Raw genomic sequence first — 22,211 nt, 5'->3', positions numbered from 1 at the left:
GACCTGTCTCTCCGGCCCTGTATCTCCACTCAGGTAAGGCTTGGGTGCAGCTGTAAGGGGGCCCTGTCATAGTCGCTTGGGTGCTCTTTAAAGCCACAGATCCTCAAGAGGGTGGAAGAGTGTCACGGTGTGCTAGGACCGTGTTTCTGATGCAGTTGGAGATAGTACTTCATTAGAACAGTGGGAGGAGATGAAAATGAAGACCCATGCTGGCCCTGAGATGCCTGTGTGTATATGTCTATGTGTGTGTATCTATATTTTATGTGTGTGTATGTGTGAGTGTGTGTGGCTGTGAGCTGCTGAGCCACACATGCCATGCCCATGAACTAGACATGGAGAGGGTTTGCTAAAGACTTTCAGGGACTGGGTGGACAGTTCTAGAAGTATTCCTTGCAGTTAGACACCAACAGTGGGTACCAAGGGATGGGGTACAGGAGAGACAGAGGGGCACATGTGTCCTTTCCACCAGGCTGTGCAGAGAAGACCCAAAGAGACAGCCTCGGCCTTTGGGTTGCTGTGCACTGCAGCTCTCTGCTGCTTGGTTTTATCCATCAACTTGACACAGCTTAGAAACACTTGCGAAGAGAGTCTTAATGAGTTGTTTAGGTCAGACTGGCCTAGGGCATGTCGGTAGGAGGTTGTCTTATTTGCTCCTTGAGAAGACTCATTTACCCGGATGTGGGTGCTGCCAGGGCTGGGCTCTGAATTGTGCAGGGAGAAGAAAAGCACCAGAGCAGAAGCACCCTTAGGCGAGCAGCAGCTGCGCTTTCTTCTCTGCGCTGCTTTTTCTTTTTCCTTTTTTGGCTTTTTGGAGATGGTCTCTTTTTGTAATCCTGGATATCCTGGAATCCTGGAGCTTTCTATATAGACCAGGCTGGCCTTGAACTCACTGAGTTCACCCTGCTTCTGCCTCCTGAGTCCTGGGATTAAAGGCATGGGCCACCACCACCCAGGTCCTCTCTGCTCTTGACTGTGGGTGTGATGTGAAAGCTGCTCCAACTTCCTGTTTGACATCCCTGTGACCTGGAAGCTGAGCTAGCCTTTCCCCCCTGACCTGCTTTTTACAAATGTAATGGAAACTAGAACAAACCCCACAGGGTGACTGAGTCTCATTGCTCTGTGGGACTCTGCAAAGCTTTCCCTAAAAACAGCCCCCCCCCAAAAAAAAAAAAAACCCTCCCAGAGTTCTATAGCACAGCAGGTCTCAGCCTGGATCATGTTATCAGAGTGACTCAGAAGGCAGAGGAGCAGGGGTGGACCCCTAGAGGTTGTGCCCCAAACTCTGCCTTCCTAACAGTTCTAAGGAATATTAACATAGACCGCACAGCCATGTACACACCCTCTACCTTACAATCTCATGGCTTCTATGAATGTTGTCAGGAAATAACCCAGAGGCATTTTCTGCATGCCATTCTGTCTCTTCAGCCAGGGCTCAGTTCCTCTCAGTGCAGGAAAAAGTGTCTCTGTTCTCCAGGTATTAGGAAGAACTTCATTTCCTTAGGTAGACAGTTTTACAATTTCTACAAAGATCATCTAGAGCTAAAGAAATGATTCATGCTTAAGATAGTTTACTGCTCTTTCAAAAGATCTGAATCGGGTTCCCAGTACCCAGATAAGGCAGCTCACAGTCTCTCTAGAGACTCACGCTAGAACCAGGGGAATCCAATGCCCTCTTCTGGCCATTTAGAGCAACTGTACTCATGTGCACATACTCATGCATAGACACACCTGAATGAATACACAAAATTAAGAATAAAAATAAATCTAATAAAAAAGCCCATCTACTTTTTTCTCCCTTACATTTGCAGAGAAAACTGTGTTTCAGCCACATTAAAGAAAAACTTCAGTCTTGATATTTAGGAAAAAAAAGAGTTCATTCCTTCATCCTTCCAGACAAGGTACAATACAACTGGGTAACAATACACATTTCTGAAAAACACAACAGTATCTTATATTCCTCGCTACTCTTTAAGTATAATTCAGATATTAAGGAAAAAAGCTTCTAATCACATTAATACATTACAGAGACCAAAATTAACTTACCACATAAAATAAATTAAAACATTACATAGTAACCGTCAGTGCATCATATACTGAAGTCAGAATGATGAGCCCTAAAAACAGCATCAGGTCCCTTACAAAAAACTTATCACACCGTGGAGAGGAGTTGCGTTCCAGTACTCTGTGTGTGTGCGCACGGTCACATGTGTGCACACAACACTGTGTCTTTGAGATAGATCAGTGGCTTCAGGGAATACACCTGACACCGGAACATTAAAAACAAACATAAGCCAAGTATGGTGGCACACACCCGTAACCGAGGAGGCTGAGGCAGGGGAATAATGGGTTCAAGGCTGGCCGGGGCTACAGGGCGAAACCCTGTGTCAAAAACATATGTGGTGTCCAGTGTGGCCTCCTCTCGGTCCTGGGGAAGAGACAAGCTTGGAACTCACTCAGAACTGGGGCCTGCAGGCAGGCTTAGAATGTTGCTGGTCTATCCTGGGGCTCACAGGCGCTGGGAAACCTGGCCCCAGGGACCCAGAGACAGAGCCTCCTCCCTCACCGTTCTGAGTAGCCCCCCCTTTTTTGAGAAAGGGGATCTTGGGATTATAGTTCCCACCTTCTTATGGGATACACAACAAACTGAGTCATGGCTTGGTTCCATATGTGCCCGCCTGGAATCTACCTTTCAGACTGGAGTCACTTTCTAGAATTCATTTTTATTTTTAAAAATTAGATTGTGTGTGTGTGTGTGTGTAAACATGGCCCTGTGTGTGTGTGTGTACACATGCCCTGTGTGTGGAGAACAGAAGGCACCCTGGAAAAATTGGTTTTCTCTTCTACCATGTGGGTTCCAGGGGTTGAACTCAGGCTCTCAGGATGCTGGTAAGTGCCTTTGCTCACTGCGCCATTGAACCGTCCCTAGAATTACTTTCAGTTCATTCAATGGGAATGTCCATAGTTCCCCCAGTCACTGGGACAGCTGTGCTGGCCACTGTCCTATGTGGCTGCTGAGGAATGCTCCTATTTACTGCTGCGCTGAACATTAAGAGAGGGCCAGGAAGTGCAGTGTGACCAGCAGGAGGGTGCTGAGGGAGTGCAGTGTGACCAGCAGGAGGGTGCTGAGGGAGGGCAGTGTGACCAGCAGGAACAGGAGGATGTTGGTACACTAACTGCTGTGAGATGACAAAGAAGAGACACAGCATCTGACTGACTTCCAAAATCAAAGTCACCAAAGCAGGGCTGCTGTATGCTGGGGCCAGGATGATGTCCAACCAGACTTGCCTTAACCTACGTTTAGCTTCTGATTCTCCAGATCCATTGTTTCGCAAAGGGGGTGGCTGGGAAGGCACTTGTAGGGGCCATGTGAGCTGGCTGTGTCTGTGTGCAGGCACTGCAGGGCACTGGCTGCTGTGACTGGCTGGGCCTTGAACAGGAATGTGGAGACACTGAAGCTGAGGTCCTCCTGAGAATCCTCTGCCTTCACCATCATGATTTCATCCTAATTTTTTCCCCACCTCTGCTGAGTCTTGGATGGTAACAATATTTAGGATGGGACATTAGGTAGGAAGTTCCCATTAATATTTTGATATCAGTTCAAACTCTTTAAAAGCAGCCAGATGATCAGAAAGGATCTGCCATCGGAAGCTAACACTGTGAACTAAGTTAAAACAAGCCCTGCACGGCCATCTGTATTGGCCCCCTGAGCCAGGCCTTCAGCTGAGAGCGCTGGAGCCAGTAGAGGTGTAAAGTCCAGCGCGGCTGATTGGTCTCAGAGCAGCAGGCTGCTCTTGGCCTTGACCCACATGTATGACCCAAGAAAAGCAAACTTAACCTATTTTAATAAACAAACAAACAAACAAACAAACAACTCTGCTGGGTACGGCCAGCACTCAGGAGGCTGAAGCAGGAGGATCTTGAGTTCAAGACTGGCAAGACCTTGTCTCACAAAACAAAACAAAACAAAATAAAACACCAAAACAAAATAATAATAATGAAAATGATGCTGTCTGCCTGGAGCCATGTCAGCTAAGTAGCTGGAGGAAGGGCAGCAATGAACAGATCCAGCTTCTTCTTTTAGGGCTTCAGGCATTGTGACCAGAGTGCTAGGGTTAAGACCTGGGGCAGATCAGGGCTTAGATCACACGAGAAGAGAACAATTCATAGAAGAAGGTAGAATGGAGAAGAATGAGGAGTAGGCAAAACTTTCTGACAGAAACTTCAAGCCAACGTGGTATATCAAATGCCCTTCTCCCAGCACATTAACTGGAGGCCACGGAGGGCAGAGGGGGTTGGGCTTTTCACTTCTGAGTTAAGGATGGCCTCCTCAATAAGCAGCTTTGGGTGTTTCCTGTCATCGCATCTCCAGACAGTACAGAGCAGCGCAGGGATGAGGGTGGGTCCAACGGGTCAGAGCACCCTGGGGTGATCAGGGAGCAGGTCTCCTTCTCCTGAGGGGAGTGGAGAGGCTTGGTAGCCAATTTTGTTAATAATGCTAACATTCTGAAAGGAGTAAAAAAACAAAACAAAACAGTGGGATATTTCTCAAATGCTTGAAAATAAATAGGAAAGTTAAATTTCTCCTTCTAAAAATAAAGCAAAAACCAAGGCAACAGCATGGAAAATAAAGGGCTGGTCCCCTTCATGGATTTGGCCCACAGCTTGCTGCTAATGCTGGAGCTGGACTCACGAGGAAGTTAATCCACTTAATCATGTGTTGGCATGTACGTCCTCCCTAGGTGCCCACACAGGCTCTCTTGTCCTCTTGTCCCCCATCAGGGAGGACTCTCTCTGCTACTGGATTTTCTAACTTTGCTAACTTTCCTGTCTTAAGTGGTACAGCCTCCGAATAGCCGTTTTGTTCCCATCAGAATGCATTTTGAGTTCTGTCTCTGCAGCTCCGGCGAGGCTCCCTTCCCTTCGGCCCTAACTTACCAAGGTGGCTGGATGTTTCTATTTGGTGTAACTTCACAGCTGTTCATGTATCACTAACGTGAATGCCTGACGCTGACTTGAGAGATGAAAAATAAAACCGTTATCCATCTAATAAATAAGACACACATCCCAGAAACAGCATGAGGAGATATCAGGGCTTGTGGGAGGCCACAGTGTCTTCATATAACAATAGATGTTTCCCCTTGTCCATTTTGTACATTAACCATGAAGTTTCTGTTGGGGCAGATGGCCCTTTGAGGAGAAACAGCCTGGAACCCATGGCTGGCAGGAGCCACCAATCCAAGCACACGCTTGGTGTGGGTTAGCAAGAAGGCCAGCCTTTTCAGGTTCTTGTTCAACTTGTCTTTAAAACATGGTCTACTGGCCTCTTCTTTAGGGTGCACTGAGAAAGCCCAGCAGGCAGCATTATCACGCAGTTTTGAAGGCCCTCGGAGGACAGAAGGCTGAGCAGGTGGTTGTGTACCGAGAGGGGAGTTCTGCCAGCACGTCTGCAGGCCCCGACACTGTGGGTGACGCTGTTCTGAGAAGCCTTTCTGTGGCTGGGCTGTCACAGGCTGCCTGGGAGGCCGCCTGGCCAAACTCCTCCTCTGGGATCTTCAGACCACTGGCAGAAAAGAGAAACAGGGTAAGTGATAGGGGCCCAAGCCATGCTAGGGAGATAAGCTTAGGGGGCAAGACTTGAGGTAAGATCAAAATATAACTGGCTTCTTTCAGCAGCCAGGCCCAGTTCTAGGTCATCTTCAGGGGCAGCAGCCTCTGAAACTCTGCTTTCAGTGACAGAATATGAGTTACAGTAGCAGGGTGGGTTTCAGCGACAGAGAGAGGAGGTTGGGAGAGATATTTCTGTCAGGAGGGCTGCAGTTCAACTGAACCATGGCTGGTTCCCCTGTAAGGGGAGGGGAAAACAGTTCCTCACTTCCCTCCTGGCACCTGTGCCAACTTGGAGAACGGTGGCCATTCTCTCCACCCGGTAGTCCCTCCCCTGGAAGAAAAGGGCAGAAGCCACCCTGTACCTGTCTCAGAGTGGCAGCAAGCAGTTCTTCCCTTCAGGAGGGCGCTGGGCTTCTCGTGTCTGCAGACGAGGGCACGGCACCACTCGCAGTGTTTGCGGAGCTGGCAGCAGCTGGGGACAGAAGGGAGAGGCTGAGCTACACCTGCCTGGCAGGAGAGCCCAGCTCTGTAGCCCTGGGCTCCACTCAGCCTTCCACAGCATCAGCCACCTCAGACAGATGCTGACCAGCCACAAAGTACCTGTTGGCTGACACAAAGTATGCACACTACTGCTACAGCTCTGCCTTAGCCCCCCTGGGTCACCTGGCTCCAGACTCCCTGGCTGGCCAAGGGGACGAGCCAGTCACCTAGCTGCTTGATGTCTCCATACGGGCCATCTGAGTGGTTCTGCTGGTGTGATAATGGCCTTTCAACAGACATAAGGATTAGGACCAACAGACCCTGGGGCTGGAGGCCATGATGCTTCCGGAGGTGGCCCTTCAACCAGGAGTGTCACTGGGCTTGTGCCTCAGTTGTCTCAACAGCAGCAAACCACCAGAATTGTGCCTCTAATTGGTCTGTCCACAATCTGGCCAGCCTTAGAGGCCAAAAGCCAGCACTGCCTTCACACGCAGCCTCACTGAAACAGCCTTTGTGCTTTCTGCAATTCCAGTCTTGAGTGAACTGTGCCGACAGGCTGCCTGTAACTGACCGGGAGTGCCCTGTGCCCATTCAAACTAAGGTGAGTCCTCTGAGTGCTCTGACTTAGAGTCAACCATCCCAGGGAGTGAGTCTAGCTTGGTGTCTGCTGTTGGGAACAGCACTATATGTCCAGGGACTCTGGTTGTACTAGCCAGGCCAGTGGGCAGCTATCAGCCAGCTAATCGGATAAGACAATCCTGTAGTCTCCCTCGACCCTAGGCTCAGCACAGCTTTGTGGAGGATGCAGTCCAGAGGATGAGGGAGTGGTGGAGGACAAAGAGGGATGGCAGCATTGGGAGCCTCTGGTGTAACTTCAGAATTTGTCAAGTGCGGGGAGGAAGCACTTTGGCTGTGGTTCAAGGAGGGGAGGAGGAGGCTGGGAGACATTTCTGTCTCTCTCTGGAGCTCCTGCCCAGATCATAGGTGCTCAGAAGGTTCTGAGTTTGAGGACGGTGGGGAGCGTGTATTTGATTTGACAGGACTTTTAGAAGAGAGCAGAACCACTGCTGGCACCTGCCCCCTGCTCCAGGCATTTGCACAGCTTGCCTGGCGCTCTGTGGAGAGACAGCAACTGCTCTCTTAGCTCAGTTGAAATCACTCTCGTGTCACAACAACAAGCTGGTGGCTCTTTGGTGCGGCCATGCTTCGGATGCCCCTGGCGGAGCAGGCAGGTGGGGGATATAAACTCGGGGGAGGGGGGCAAATACTCACTGGATCAGCACACAGGTGGTAATGAGGACAGCCAGGGCCACAATGGAGACCACCACCAAGGCAGTGATCGCCTGCTTCTTCTGGCTGGCAGCCACCACGGCCAGGAGGTCCGCATGCTCGCAGCGAGCACCCACGTACCCAGAGTGGCAGCTGGGAAAGAAAGGGATGTTAGCCTGCTCCCACCCAAGCACCTCCTCAACCGAGCTAAGTCGGAAGGATCTGGGCCCCGACTGGACAAGCCCCGAAGGGCTGCTGCCTCCTTTATGATTGGAGACTCAGGTGTGGGGCAGTGAGTCTGGCGTCCTTGCCACGGTGCCACTTGCTGAGGGGAGGGGAAACTGATCCTCTACTCCACCAAGGGTACCTTCCTGATCACTGTCCTTCTACTGACTCTTGGGTGCTAATGGCAGCACTGAGGACAAGAACTTCGTTTTGGAAGGTGATGAAACTCCTGGTAATGGTTACCGTGTGTGTGTGCATGTTCATGTATGTGTGCACGCTGATGTGTGTGGGTACACTGGTGTGGGTGCGTGGGTGTGCGCACATCTGTGCAGGCCAGAAGGCAATGCTAAGTGTCTTTTTCTATCTCTGCCTTACTTTGGAGACCACGTTTCTTACTGTATCTGGAGTTCACCTATATGGTAAGGCTGGCTGTCCACCAAGGATCCTCCTGCCTCTGCCTCCTCAGCTATAGGCTCATATACACCAGTTGTTTAGTTTTTATTTATTTATACTTAATTTTTGGCATGGGTGCTAGCAATCATAGGCCTTCATAGTCTTGTGGCAAGCATTTTACCAAATGAGCTAGTTCCTCAGCTCCCAATCCAGGTGGTCTTTGTTTGCTTGAGATAGGGTCTCTCTGTAGTCCTGGCTGTCCCAGAACTCACTGTGTAGACTATGCTGGCTTTGAACTCACAGAGATCTGTCTGCCTCTGCCTTCCAAGTGCATGTGTCATCATGCCTAGCCCAAATCCAGATTGTTTTTAAGCCAAACTTGCGTATTTAGAAGTTTGGATGAAAGAAAACACACCAGATGCCTAGCCTGTGCTTGGCTCTCCTGCCTTCTTCATCAAGTTTAGTTAGCCCCAGGGATAGTTCCTGGGTGGCTCCGCGCCAAGCATGGACCCTCCAGGAAAGGATGAGGGCCTGGCACTGTCACCACACCACATCGGGGCTGGAGAGGCCTCTAGACTCCTGTAGAGTCTTATGTCCTGGCATACAATGAACTGTGCTTGTCTTCCACACAGTAGGGAAAGCTATAAATGAGGTCAAGTGTGAGCATGCTTGCCGGCGTGAGCGCTGCCAGCCTACTCATCACTGGTGCTGCTGCACCCCGGCTTCTCTGGCTCTGTCATGCCATTGGCAGCCTCCTGAGTGTGCAGGGATGCTCGATGGATGGATGCAGAATGGGCCGGCCATAGGAGACATGGGCCACTTGCTTTCCTGGCATTCCTCCAAGCATGCCACTCTCCAAGGATGGGACAGTGACACACTGGTCCCTTTTTAAAGCTCTCAATGCAAGTATCGAGTTCCAACCCTCTCAGGCAGGAAGCCTCCTCAAGGGGAAGCCACATATTACACACTGAATTTAAGTTTATGTTATATATATTTCTAGCCATGACTAAGGTAGCTAGTATTTTTAAGCCCGTGCTTGGATTGCTTCATAACTTGCCAGGTAAAAGGTCTTTAAACAAGAAAGGCCACAGAAAAGATCCTGAGCTTAAAGACCCTGCTGTGACACCTGCCACAGTGTCAGGCTGGCTCCAGAGCCACTCCAGGCAGGATCCCTGAGTCCTCCCAGCCCTCAGAGAGACTCATGGGGCTTCAGGACAAACAGCTTTTTTTTTTTTCTTCAGATCATGGCTTTTGTCCAGGGCTAAACATCAGCATTTGGCTGGTGAAGGGACAGGTGTTACAGGGGCTTACGGTTAATGGTAACCAGAAGATGCTGAACATTTCTGTAGAAGCTACAGATGTGAGGGCACGCAGCCTTCCCTGACTCATCAAAGGTGGATATTAGTTAAAATAAGTCAGGTTTTATTATTGGTTTGATTTTGAGACAGGGTCTGTCTATGTAGCCTTGGCTAGCTCAAACTCACCATCCCCCAGCCTCAGCTTCCTAGTGCCCGGATGACAGCAGTGCACCACCAGGCTTGCTTACTCATCCTTTGGTTGGTTTGGTGTTTTGTCATGTTTGCTGCATTTTCTCTTTTAATACTGTCATGAAAAAGTGAGGTTTGCCTGCTTTCCCTACACCTGCTCCCCTGGGGACTTGAAGGACATTTGTACCAATGTCCACAGCTGCGATCTGGCTCCCTCTTCTTTGCCAGGATGGTAGGCTTATGGTTTAGCCTCTTATCTTGAAAGACTGGAAAAAGATTAGAGTTAAAGCTGAGCATGATGTAAAGGGCTTGTGTCCTTGGTAAAGAAGAAAGCCAGGCAGGGATAACAGGGAAATAAAAGTATGCCCCAAGGATCTGGGCAATCAGGCTGTCTACATTGGCTTTCCTGGCCCAGTGTGGCGGGATGGAGCCAGGTTTCATCTAATTAGAACAAAACAGAAGCTGAGGGGAGGCAGAGAGCAGACACAGCTCACGGGGCAGACACTGCTCTTTGCCCTGGTGGCAGATGGGGGTCAGCAACAGTGGAATAGACCTGGGGCTGGTTGGTGATCAGCTTCTGGCCTGGTCCACACACAGTCTGAGTTGTCCATGTGTAGACGACCGAGACAGGCTCTCTCAGCCCGTCCTCAAGTTCCGACTCTGGGTCCAGATGTCCCGACCTTCCAGAGGCCACCTGAGTAATGGGTATCCTTTCTGTGCGTTTGCCATCTCCTCCTGAGCTCCCCCTAACATCCTGCCAGTTCAAGGGGCTCACGCGGTCCCTACTAGCCCAGGGGCAGATGTCTGCACAGGTGGCCACACGTGTGCTCAGGCCTCTCAAGTCCTGCATCTCCTCACCTGCAACACCTCCCTTACTCTCCCCACTCTGCATGCCACAGGCCACTCTCTCCAAGAGCTCCTTGCTTTCTATCTGCACTCATCCACCCACTCAGCAGCCTGTCCATCTTCCCATGGCTCACTTGGTGCCTCCCAGACCCCGTCCATCTTTGAACACGTGGAGCTCCACCTCTTTGCCCACTTTCTCCAGCACCCTTGCTCCTGCGGGGCAGGCCTTGCCTGGGAAATGCCCTGCTTCTCAGCAATTCTTTATGAGCGGGGAAGTAGACAAAAGTGACATCTTGCCTTCTCTTTAATTCCTACTCTTCTAATATTAGACTTAATTATGCTGATTATTTTAAGCACAAGTCACGAAAGGAGAGAGGAGTGTCGCCTCGCCTGGCCACACATGAGTCTCACCCTCACTCTGCTGCTGATAAAAGGGGAGTGTGTGTGTGACTAAAGTTCATTGCATTGCACTATAAAACAGTTTCAAAAAGAGTGAGAAAAAAAGAGAAAAACAAATAACAGATTACATAAAAAAGAAAGGAATAGGAAAAGAAACCCCAAACCAAAATCTCAAGTTTTGCTAGCCCAAGGATGTAGAGCAACAGTGTTTGCCTAGCATGCACAAAGCCCCAGGTTCGATTCCCAGCAACACACACACATATACAAAACAAAAACCGTCTGCAATCCACTTTAAATGGAGTTCAGTAATTTCTGCACTTCAGTTTCACCAAACTCTTTCCATCCAGATGGTGCTGGTGTGATATGCTACCCAAGGCTGGACGTTATCTCTGTACTCAACCATACTTTGTTTGCATTTCAGATTACAGCCTCAGGACGGGAGCTCAAAGGCACGCAGCTTGGCTCTGCAGCCAAACTGGCCTGGATTCAAATCCCTTTCTTCACTTCCTGTCTATGAAACCTTGAGCCAGTAGTTGTTTTTTTTTTTTTTTTACCTCATACTCTGCATTCTGAAGATGCGGTGGAGTAAGACCCACCTCAACTAGGAGCGCTAAAGGAGCCTGAGCATCGTGGTAAGCAGGGCTCAACACAACGGCAGGGTCCACTCTGTGGAAGATGAAATTAAACAGCCGCAGTGGGCTGGGGAGAGCGCACGGCTGGAAAGGGCTTGCCTCGCAGCACGAGGACCTGAGTCTGTTCCTGCAGAATCTATGTGAAAAGTGACCTGGTCAATTATGAGGTCAGTGAGAAACCTTGCCTCAAAAACAAGGTGAGGCTAGAGAGATGGTTCAGTTAAGAGCACTTGCTGTTCTTGCAGAAGACCTGAGTTCGGTTCCCAGCACCTATCTGGTGGCTCACAATTGCCTGTAACTCCAGCTCCCAAGGATTCAACACCAACCTCTTCAACATACAAGACACACAAGGCACACACATACAAGGTACACAAGGCACACGCAACACACACACAACACACACACACACTACACTTACAAAGGGGCATTTAAAAAACTCTTTAGCCATACTGTCTCTATATGCAGTGATGTGTAATTGGCAGGCTGCTACCCTGGTGAGTCATTGGGCCTTTCAGCACTGGTCTCAAGGCAGGCACTGGAGCCTGAGGTTGAGGACCAGGGTGAAATGGTCTCTAAACGCATTTTGTATAAGCTTGTGCTTAACACGCACCATCCCACGGGGCTGGGCTGGGAGTGGATTCCCTAGGACTGGCGGAATGAGAAGTGAGGCCACTTGAACAAGAACTGGATTTAGGGCTGGGTGTGGCTCAGTGGCAGAGGACTTGCTTAGCATGTGTGGGGCCCTTGGTTTCAGTCCCAGCTCTGAAACAACAAAAAAGAACTGGCTTCACCCTGTGCTGCTGTGTCTCCCATGGCCTCCCAGCCCTTTTGAGCTCAGAGAGAAGGGTCTCCTGCGACATCTACACGTCCCTGAGCCATGGGGATGGTGATGCCTGTGCAAGCCTCTCCTGAGCAGCGCCTGGGCGGTCTCCCAGAGCTTTTCAGTGATGATGACAGAATTCACCCACTGCCACCTCCAGGTGCTCAGAGCTTAAATTGTGGTGATGGACCTGAAAACTAAACTCCGCTTAGCTTAATGAAATCGGTGAATGTGATGGCTGCGTGTGTCCAGGGGCGCGGCAGCCATCACCACAGCCTTCTTACTGTGCACCTTCGAGGAACTGTCCCTCCAGCAGCACACAGGGAAACGGAGGTTGAATGGGGCCAGGCCACATGTATGGGACACTCAGCTGGACTCTGACTCAGGTCTGTCTGAGCCCTGATCCCGAGAGACCCTCACTATCTACTGCGGGTGGAATGCTTTTTCTGGGTCACTGTCAGAGTCTTCAGTCACCAGGGACACCCGGACAGATGGGAAACCTCAGACAGCCTCCCATGGCTCCCCACACCAGTCACCTGCCTGGATTCTGCCCCCTTCAGGTGGCGGACCCACACCACCTGCCCCTGCCACCTTGATGAAAGGGTGGCCCCTGACCTTACAGCTTCACAGTGTTGTGGTTTTGGGTATCCTCCTGCCATGGTGTAGGAGCCCAGAAACATTTCTACAGTGTGCAGAAGAACAATCTTAGGCTTATCTGAAGCAGATACGTTCGATGATAATTTTCACAATGTCTGACTAGTGAGGTATATACATTTTTTTTTTTTTAATTCTCTAGTTTTAGAGCATAAAGAAAAGTCGCTTTAGAGTTCCTGGAAACCTAATGACTTTATTCTTCTGGGTGAGTGTGCTGCCAAGCAGTGCCCGCCTCTGCACCACATTCTCGACTTGCTGGGGCTTCTTTATGAGGCCCCGACAGATGCGGCCCTGCCTCAGGTATGTCAGTTTTATTGACCAGAATGTTGGGCCTGTCAGCTCCTCAAAGCTGGGAGGTTCCTAAGAGTGGGGACAGAATGTTCTGGCGTTCTCGGAGTTTCTGGTCTGGTGGGAATTAGGTGGCTGGGACATTCTTCTGGCTACTATAAATATAAAAAAAAAAAAAAGGTGTAAGGTGTGGTCCTGTCTCCCAGAGCTGATGCACCCGAAGGAGTAGAGGAGTAAACCTTACCAGGTCTCCGGGCCCCGACTGCTCGCCTTGCACAGACATGCTGACTCTGTGGCCCCCAGAGTGCTGAGCAGAGGAGAGGGCACAGCCCTCCTGGCCCCCACAGACTCTGATGCTAACAGAGGATTAAGGGCCATGTGAATGCGGGAGGGAGCCAGTGGGTGACCATACATGAATAGCGGCTGTGGCAGGTGGCGGGTACCAATAGTCTGCTTTGCTGTCGGGCAATCCTGGGAAGATGCAGGCACCAGGGGGCTGGGGAGGATGGCCCTGTCTGGGTAGTGTGTGGATACGCCCACGAGAGGTCAGGGCAACACCGTGTCTTCCATCGAGTCAAGAGAACCTGAGCGCCTGCTGGGAAGTGTGAAGTCCCAACTTCCGAGGTGCACACAAGGACTCAGAGCCACCAGAGAGGAACACACAGTGTCACCTGTCACATTAACATGCCTGTGGGCTGGACACTGCCCCTGGGTCACCAAGATCTAGAAGGGAAACTGAGGGAAGAAGGTGGCTGCTGTCTTCCACGGCCTCAGGTTTCCCAGCTTGGCAGCGTCCTACTCTCAGCCCTAGGCCCTGAAGAAGGCTTGTAAAGATTCAGGAGAACCGAGCCTGATCGTTCTCTCCAGGAGGGTTCACCTGCCAGAGAAAATGCCCAAACTATCCTTGGAAACAGGAGAGCTTGACGAGGTGAGGTGACTTTTGTGACAGATCCATCCTGTCACAGTCACCACAGACAAATGAACATCTTGTTCTGAACTTGCACGGCTCTCACTGTCCAGAGGGTAAAGCCTCCCTCCCAGAAGGCCCTGGCCGCATCTCCTGCCTACCTGCACTACTTGGCACTCTGGGACCAGACACCTTTCTGTTTGTCTGTCAGCCCCACATCTGCTGTGTGGCTTTCCTCCAGGGCCTTTCTTCCCTAACTCTACTGACCACGGCAGTTACCGCTGGCTCTTTTTATTTGTGTGTGTTTAAGATAGGCCTTTCTTATTTGTTGCTGCATACGCCAGCCTAGCTGGCCACTGGGCTTCTGGAATTCTCCTGTCTCTGCCCCCATCTCCAGGCAGGGGAGCACTGGATTACAGACACACACCCTCCTGCCTCTGGCTATTTATGTGGGTTCTGGGGATCTGAACTTACGTCATCAGGCTTGTGTCCTTGCCCTCTGAACCATCTCTCTGACCTTCACTGTCGTCTCGTATGTAATGCGTGAAGGAGGCTCGGTGCCTGCATGGCCCTTGGCAGCACTGTGAGGCTACGGGAGATGGGAGCCAGCAAGCTGTGACATGCTACTGACCCTCTGCATGCCCTTCCAGCTGGTTCACAGGCTGGATACAAAGTGTCTGGTATACGGAAATGTCATTATTATTGAGGCTCAGGTACTAAACTAAATTCTAGTCAGAATTTGCTCTGGCATCCTGGGAATCCTCTTGCACTCTTGGGTGTCTGGGCATCTGGTTGGCAGTTCTCATCCTTCAACTTGCTCAGTGCTCTGAGCCTCAGGTTGATGGCTATGTGATATCGTTTATTCAGACAAGTAAACACTCTTTCAGCTGGGTGCCTGCCCACCCGCTGGAGACTGGGGGATACTTACACACATGCTGGCTTCTCCTCCTGCACCAAAAACCTGCAGGTTCCATGGAAGCAGAACTGAGTGTGCGAATCTGGGCACTTGTTGAAATGAGACACCACTGCAGCTGCCACGGGTGAGTCTGCTGGGGCGAAGAGACACAGGTCAGACCTGGCACAGCTCACACCCAGGAGGGGACTTCTGTCCCACCCAGTGCCTGCTGCAAAACCCTCAGTTCCTAATGCCCAGCCGGCGCCCAGAGTCTTCATTCAGCAGTCTGGGTACTCTTCTAAGATAAGACAATTTCCCCAAAGGCTTTGGTATAATTCAAAGAGAGCTAGTTAGGTTCATTTTTTTGTTGTTGTTTGTTTTGCTTTTGCAAAGTGGCGTGTACCTGTAATCCCAGCACTCAGAAGGTACAGGCAGAAATATCAGAAGTTCAAATTATTAGGAGAAATATCAGGAGAAATATCAGGACAAATATAGTTGTCATGTCAAGTTTGAGATCAGTTGTATCCCATTGTCTCAAAAAAAAGGGGGGGGGCAAGGAATAGCTCCAGCACTGTGGACCCCCGGTGACCACTGGACTGCTGAAGACAGTGCTCTATGGCTTGGGACAGAATAAACAAGGATGCTCATTGGCTAGAGACACACTGGCACACAAGCAGGATGGGCTCGACTTTCCTGCTTCTGCGTTCAGAGAGAGTTTCTGAAGGAGCCATCGTGAGCAATGGCAGATGGCAGATAACCTTCTCAAAAGACATCCCAAAGACCTGGTTTATGCAATGCTGGAGACTGAAACCAGGCAAGCACTCTCCGGTTTGGCCTCATCCCCAGCCCACTCTGGCTCCCCACACAACCACCTATCTGCCACCTAGCATGCGTGCTTCCTGATGCCCTCTGTCCTCCTCAGGCCAGAGGTCTCAGAGGATGAAGGAAGAGCAATGACAGTCCATGTTCCAACAGCTGAACAGTATTTATTTAGAGAAACAAAACAACCCTTTGCTTTAATTACAGTGATATAATCACCTTTGAAACTTTATCAGAAGTATAACAGATTTCTGATTACAAAGGTAGCCCACTGAAACTACTGACATATAATAATAATTAAAAAAAACATCTTAGAAAATAAAGTGCATCTTTAATTCTCAACTCACCGACTCATGAAAACACACCACACACTGACACACTCATGAGCTTACATTCCTGTTTCAGAAGTCAAGTGCAAAGCACATTGCAAACTAGGAAACTGTCCTTGTCTGGGACCCATAAAAGTGTGTGTGGCCACCTAGAGCACCGTGGAGCGCACTCAGATCCACAGACAAGCAGTTCCTGCCATGGGAAGGCTGGGGAGGGCTCTGCTGTGTGCCGTTTTCCTTAGTTCGCCGTGTCAAGGCCTGGCAGGAAGCTGACCAAAGACGGGCTTTGCTGGGGTACCATCTCCTCACTGGGTAGGGGTGACATCGTGTCTAGTTTATCACAGTAATTTACGAGGAGATCTGGGTCCCCAACGTCTTCCCCAAAGCTGAGCCTCTGAGCTTGCTTTTCCTCTGTTTCTTCTTTCAAATTAAAAGATGTGTGCGCGCACGTGCCTGGTTGCAGGAGCTGGCAACTGACCTTGAGTCCTCTGAAAGAGCATTACTTTTCTTTTTAAAGAGGGTGTCATTGTGTAGCCCAGGCTGGCCCCAAACTCATACTACTCTTCCTGCTTTAGCTGGGGGCTAGGATTACAGGTGTGAACCACCACACACACACCCTTTCCACTGCCTCCCTCTTTTCTTTCTAACAACTCGATAAAATATCAAGAGGCAGAAGGAAAGCTTAAAAAAAAAAAAAATACAGCCAGGTAGAAAAGGTGGGTGAAGGGAACCGGGTGACATCCAAAGAAGGGCCGTCCCACGGCGGGCAGGCAGGCCGGGTCTCCCCCCGGGTCATCTCGCGCAGGTGCCGTCTCTGATTAGCTCTGGGGCTGATAGGAAAAGCAAATGTTCTGGTTGGGCACAGCCCTGCACCAGGCTCTTGCTAGCGGCTGGAGTTTCAAAGCTACTTGGTTCCTGTTGCCACGAAGCTGATGGGAGGCCCCTCCATGCTGGAGACCGGACGCTCACTTTGCAGACATCACTGCTCTCTGGGGAGGCTCTGAAGGAGAGACCACAGGCCCGCTAATCGGGCCCAGAGCCCGGCCCAGCTCACAGAAAGAGTCTGGAATAGCAATCATGGAATGAGGAAATCCCTGCTTCAATCCACAGGGCATTCAGAAGTCCAGGCAGACACCATCTGCAGTGACTTTGGGAATTGGAGCGGGGGAGCTCCAGGGTTGCAGGCCCTGAGCGGCCTTGAGGAACAGCCCTAATTGGCCTGAGTTGTGTGTCTAGCTAGTTGCTGGGGTCCCAGGAGGCTATGCGTGGCTCTCCACTTTCCCCCAGATGCTGTGTTTGCCACTTGTAAAGCTGACGTCATTTATAGCGCCCCTATCACTTCCTCAAGCAGCACAAGTAACTTCCCAATGATTTCAACGTGACATCTTAGCAGGACTGCCCAGCCAAGGCTAGCAGTCAGAGGCAACAACAGCAGAGCTGACGACAGCCCAGGAAGAGCAGACACCAGAAGGGCGTCCCCTTCAGGGCTAGATAAATATTTTACCCTGAGGCCAGGCTGGAGGACCCCTGGTTGAGAGTGGCTGGGTTCAGAGCAGCAGGCCTGGCTACAGGGCTGGAGGAATGTGCTGTGGTACCCATCCCCCATATAATGCATACATACATACGTATGTATGTATATAGATGGTAAAACGTGCTTCCCATTACAGGATCCCAGGACGCAGATGCTCTAGATCTTTCAGCAGTCTTTTCCTGAACTGGCTGATTTCCATCCTGCTTGGATTCTTCACTTCCCCTGTAAACTGACTTTGGGGCAACCACCAGACCCTACTCTCATTGAAGAGTAGGGCTCCTCATTATTTTGCCAAACCTCACACCACTGTGATTAGAGTCTTTCAGATGCGGAAACGAGTCATGCAGACAGCACATGGCTAGAAGGTGCTAGAACCAGACACTTAGCCTACTTTTCTCTGACTCTGAGCAGAGGAAGCCCGAGCCTGGGATGGCAAACACCGAGAGACGCATGGTCAAAATCAACAAGTCCCCACCAGCACTAGGGAAAGGAATGCTCACCGGAAGCAGCTCACTGGCAGAGGGGATTCTTCTAGGACAAACAAGAGGAAGTTCTGCTCTTTGAAAGAGGAAGAAATTGAAGATGGCGACTTCTCATATTCCCACAAGAAAGCCAGAACCATACACAGATGCAAAAGAGATTTCTAGAAGCATGAGCAATGGTCCATTGAGAAGTAGCTGGGCTGGGCTGAAGCCCCCATCCATGACGTGATCGGCCACCACTGAGCGTGGTGCGCATGCCTAGAAAACCTTGTGCTTCTGGGTCAGGGCAAGGCTCGGGTGCAGCGGGAATGGTTTCTGCAGATTGAAGTAAGTCATGGGGGCAACACAGCCAACATCTGACCAGTTTGATTTTCCCTGCTCATTTCTTGATCTAGACAAAAATCAAGAGATAGGATTGAAACAAGTTCAAAGTTAGGCACCATCGACTACTTTCCTAGAAAAAGACGCTGGGTGCTAACAGCCCCTAGCCAGTGTTAGGAAACCAGACAAAGAGTCACTGTCGCCGGTGGTACCACACCCGAGAAGCCGCTCCTTCGCCGTGCTTACTTTAAAGTCAAAGGCGGAGTCGGCATCAAGTTTGAAACCTCTAGCATAGGAAGAAAACAGAGCACAGATATGCCTTGCCAGGATTCCACTGCCGCTAAGGAAGCCCAGTTTACTGTTTTAATCCAGATGGATTTCCTGCAGCTGGACTATGATGGTGATGGCTAACGTTATTAGCATTAGGCACTGATGGATTGTCTAGCTGTGGGCATGGCACTCAGCATGATGAGAGAGGCCATTGCTACTCCTGTCCTGCCACACGAGGGAATTTAAGCAGAGGGTGGTGACCCTGGGTCAATGATGTTCACTCAGTAAATGGCAGAGCTGAGACCTGAAGTTACAGGTGGTTGTTTTGGCTCGTCCTCTGACCCCTGACCATCACCTCAGGGTGTAAACATGTGAGGAGAGGAGTAAGGAATCCTTGATGGGTACCATCACACCCAGATGACCCATTTGGAAAATAAATGAGTTTGGGATTTCCAGAACATTTCAGGAGCACTTTAGGATTAAAGGGGCTGAGATTCCCAAGCAAATGGCTCTAATTAGCAAAGAAGGTTTAGGAGCCTAAAATAAAATGCCAGTGAGCTGATGTGAAGTGTGGCATGGAACCTGCCTCTGCATGTCCCACAGGATGTCACAATATGCATATTTCTGTTGGCCGCCTACTGTACCTGAGTATTGCTGGGGACCCTTCTTCCCTTGGAGCAGGGAAGGCCTGCATTCTGTTATGAGCTAAAGCGATAAAAGAGGACAGGTGGCCCCTTCCCACAGCTGCTGTTGCTCCATGGGACACATTCCACCTAGAGGTTGTTCTTTTTGTCTCTATCAAAGCCTTGGTAATTCCAAGGGAAAAAATTAAAAGAAGCAGGTCACAGTTTTTCTTTGAAGACAGATGCCAAATGTCCCCCACCTCAGCATTTGAATCATTTGATTTCAAACAGAAGGACCGTTTCTTTCATATCTTCAAACCAGAAAGCCCCTTATCCTAATTTCATGTTCTTGGATATCAGTCAGCATCCTGAAAACACTTCACCCCCAATTTTCATTCTTGCGGTCAACAAGGGTGTACCTGTACTGGGCTCTCAGAATCAGAATAGGAGGGGCTCTGGGGGGCACAGGTGAGCCCTGCCAGCTGGGGAATTCTGCCTCAGCTTTGTTGAGGGAAGAGTCCCGTTAGAGCCTGGGGCTACCTGCCTTTGCCAGCTCTGTGGGCCTCCGTTCTCTATAAATACCAAAATTGTTAGGTAGAGTGGCTGGCAGGAAACCCTCAATCAGCCCTGAGGAAAAATGTTCCCCTCTGCTAAGTCTTTGAACCCTAATCCCTTCAAACCCTCTGCATTGAGGATTATAAACACTACAGAGATGGCTGTTTTTCTAGAACATTTTGTGTTCTCAAAGCTTTTGGGGATGGTACCCAAGGCCTCATGCATTTGAGGCAAATGCTCCACCACTGAGCCACACCCTGGGTCCTCAGAACCTCCAACAGATATCTTATTTATGTAACTCAAACACAAAGTCTCTATGGATGGATATAAAGAAAACTCCTAATCAAAACTAGAGGAGTGAGACCAGACATGGTGATGTGAGTGTGTGATAACCCATCTCTCAGGAGGCTGCAGCGGGGTGGGACATGAGATTGAGGCTAGCCTGGGAGACACAGTAAGTCCCCGTCTCCATCTCAACCAAATGAAACAACTGTTGCAGTGGGAGAGCCTTTGGCCTCAAGACACATGTGGCCCTTTGCCCTTTTGAGTGTGCCCTGGTGTCGAGGAGCTGCCTGAGACACAGGCCCTTCTATCAAGACCGTGTTCCAAGGCGAGGTGTCCAGAGGATTAGGGCTAATTATTTTTTTCTTTCGTAGTGTTTTTTATATTTCACCAAGATGATGGCTTTAAGCGTTTGAAACAACAGCAAAGCTTCAAACTTTGAGAGATTGGGGCTGCAGGGCCCGTTTTTATTTGTGCTGTTTTAATCCCCAGGCTGTAGGCTTAGGGAGAACTGGGCTGTAGGAGTCAGGATTTGAATGTGAGCAAGGAAAACCATGTAACTCTCTCAGGCTCCATCACTAAGAGAGAAAGCTGAAGAGTGGTACCGTCCCCTCCTTCAGTTTCAGGAGCCCTTACGTGTGTGATGCTCAAGCCCCTCCCCCCACATGAACTCCCAAACACCCCCAAGGATGCTTGCATTGCTCCCACTCACAGCGCCCGGTAGAAAGGAGGCACGACTGGGCTGATGCGGCAGCATATCCGTCAGGGAGTAGTGACAGGAAGTCTTATGGGTTCAGTACACACACAATTTTTTTGTCAAGTATCTTTGAGTGGAGATTAGCTGAATCTGTGGTCCAGAATCCATGGATGCGGAGGGACTGTAACCACTTAGAGAAGGCAGAGCATGTTCAGATGAGAGACATTTGGCAATGGGGCCGGAGACATGGCTCAGTGGTTAAGAGTACTTGCTGCGTTTGCAGAGGACCTGAGTTTTGTTCTCAGCAGCCACATTCAACAGCTCACAACCTGTAATGTCAGATCCAGGGGATCTGATGCCCTCTTCTGGCTTCCAGGCCACCTGCACTCATGTGGCATGCACACTAAATAAATCTGAAAAACCAAAACAAAACCAAAACAGAAACAAAACAGGTTCTGAAGAACACTGAAGAACACGGCATCTCTGTGATTCCATCTCTAGCCACACTGTGTCATGTGTGTGTGTGCCTGCATGTACATGTGTGCATGCACACCGGTGTATGTGTGTGTGTGAAGGTTCTTGTGCACACATGCCCATTTGTATGAAGGCCGGAGGACAACCTTGAGTGTCTTCCTCAAGAGCTGGTCACCTTGTTTGTTTGTTTATTAAGACGGATTTTTCTGGCCCAGAGCTCACCATTGCAGATGGACTGGCTGGTCTGCCGGCCCCAGTGACCTGTCTCTGTCCTTCCTACAGCACTGGGGTTGCAGGCACACATCGCTAAGCCTGGCTTTGACATGGCTGCACAGGATCTGAACTCATGCCTATACACTTTACCCACTGAGCCAAGTCCAGAACTTTGCTCTCATAGGATAAATGTTGGGGAAATCCCAGCTACATAAGGGACATGTAAACTCTTAATCATTTCTCCAAGCCATGCTGGGTCACAGACAAAGACTGCATATTTCAGTGAAAAAAAATTCCACCCAGAGTCAAGGAACTGAAGCCAGGAACAGGCTAGAATTTTCCTGGGAATATCAAGTTTTCTTATCTGTACGTTAGAGAATCTTCAGGTATTTTTATGGATTTAAACTCAGAAACAGATTCATCTTTCCCACCTCTCTGGATAATCATTTGTATTTGCTACTTCTTAAAAATCACCAGCAGAGATTAGGGCAGTTATTTTTGGGAGTTTCCCCAGGGCACTAAGGCCATGCTTGTCTGGATTCCTGACCAGCACATTCTCTTCTGGCCTTGCGTAGTCTCTCTGTGTCTTGTTCTTTGTCTTGACAGAAAATATGAGAGCAAAATTATACTCATGGCAGTAGCTTTTTCCTGGCCCTGCACTAGCCTTATCTTGCCTGCTCCAAATAATTCTTTCGCTCTCTCTCTCTCTCTGA

At 49.9% G+C, this 22,211-nt stretch overlaps 1 protein-coding gene and 1 long non-coding RNA gene across 2 annotated transcripts in view; both read right to left on the bottom strand.

The window, feature by feature from the left end:
* Nucleotides 1–1,855: 1,855 nt before the first annotated feature.
* Tgfa (transforming growth factor alpha) overlaps nt 1,856–22,211 on the bottom strand; it is an 80,627-nt gene continuing 60,271 nt past the window's right edge. Inside the window, exons 3-6 of the mRNA XM_060383662.1 lie at nt 14,936–15,056; nt 7,360–7,509; nt 5,970–6,079; nt 1,856–5,560 (exon numbers count right to left, since the gene is read on the bottom strand). Of these exons, the coding sequence (XP_060239645.1) occupies nt 5,553–5,560; nt 5,970–6,079; nt 7,360–7,509; nt 14,936–15,056 (389 nt within the window). The 3' untranslated portion in view covers nt 1,856–5,552. The remainder of the gene's footprint in view (nt 5,561–5,969; nt 6,080–7,359; nt 7,510–14,935; nt 15,057–22,211) is intronic.
* Nucleotides 12,986–14,929, bottom strand: LOC132654212 (uncharacterized). Its single transcript, XR_009591862.1, has 2 exons — nt 13,345–14,929; nt 12,986–13,255 (listed from the first exon to the last, which is right to left on the bottom strand). It is a non-coding gene; the product is annotated as an uncharacterized LOC132654212 (long non-coding RNA).

This window comes from Meriones unguiculatus, chromosome 5 (assembly GCF_030254825.1).
Source record: "Meriones unguiculatus strain TT.TT164.6M chromosome 5, Bangor_MerUng_6.1, whole genome shotgun sequence".
Taxonomy (NCBI): domain Eukaryota; kingdom Metazoa; phylum Chordata; class Mammalia; order Rodentia; family Muridae; genus Meriones; species Meriones unguiculatus.
Note: the sequence above shows the minus strand (reverse complement) of the source record. Positions and strands in the feature narration are given on the sequence as shown.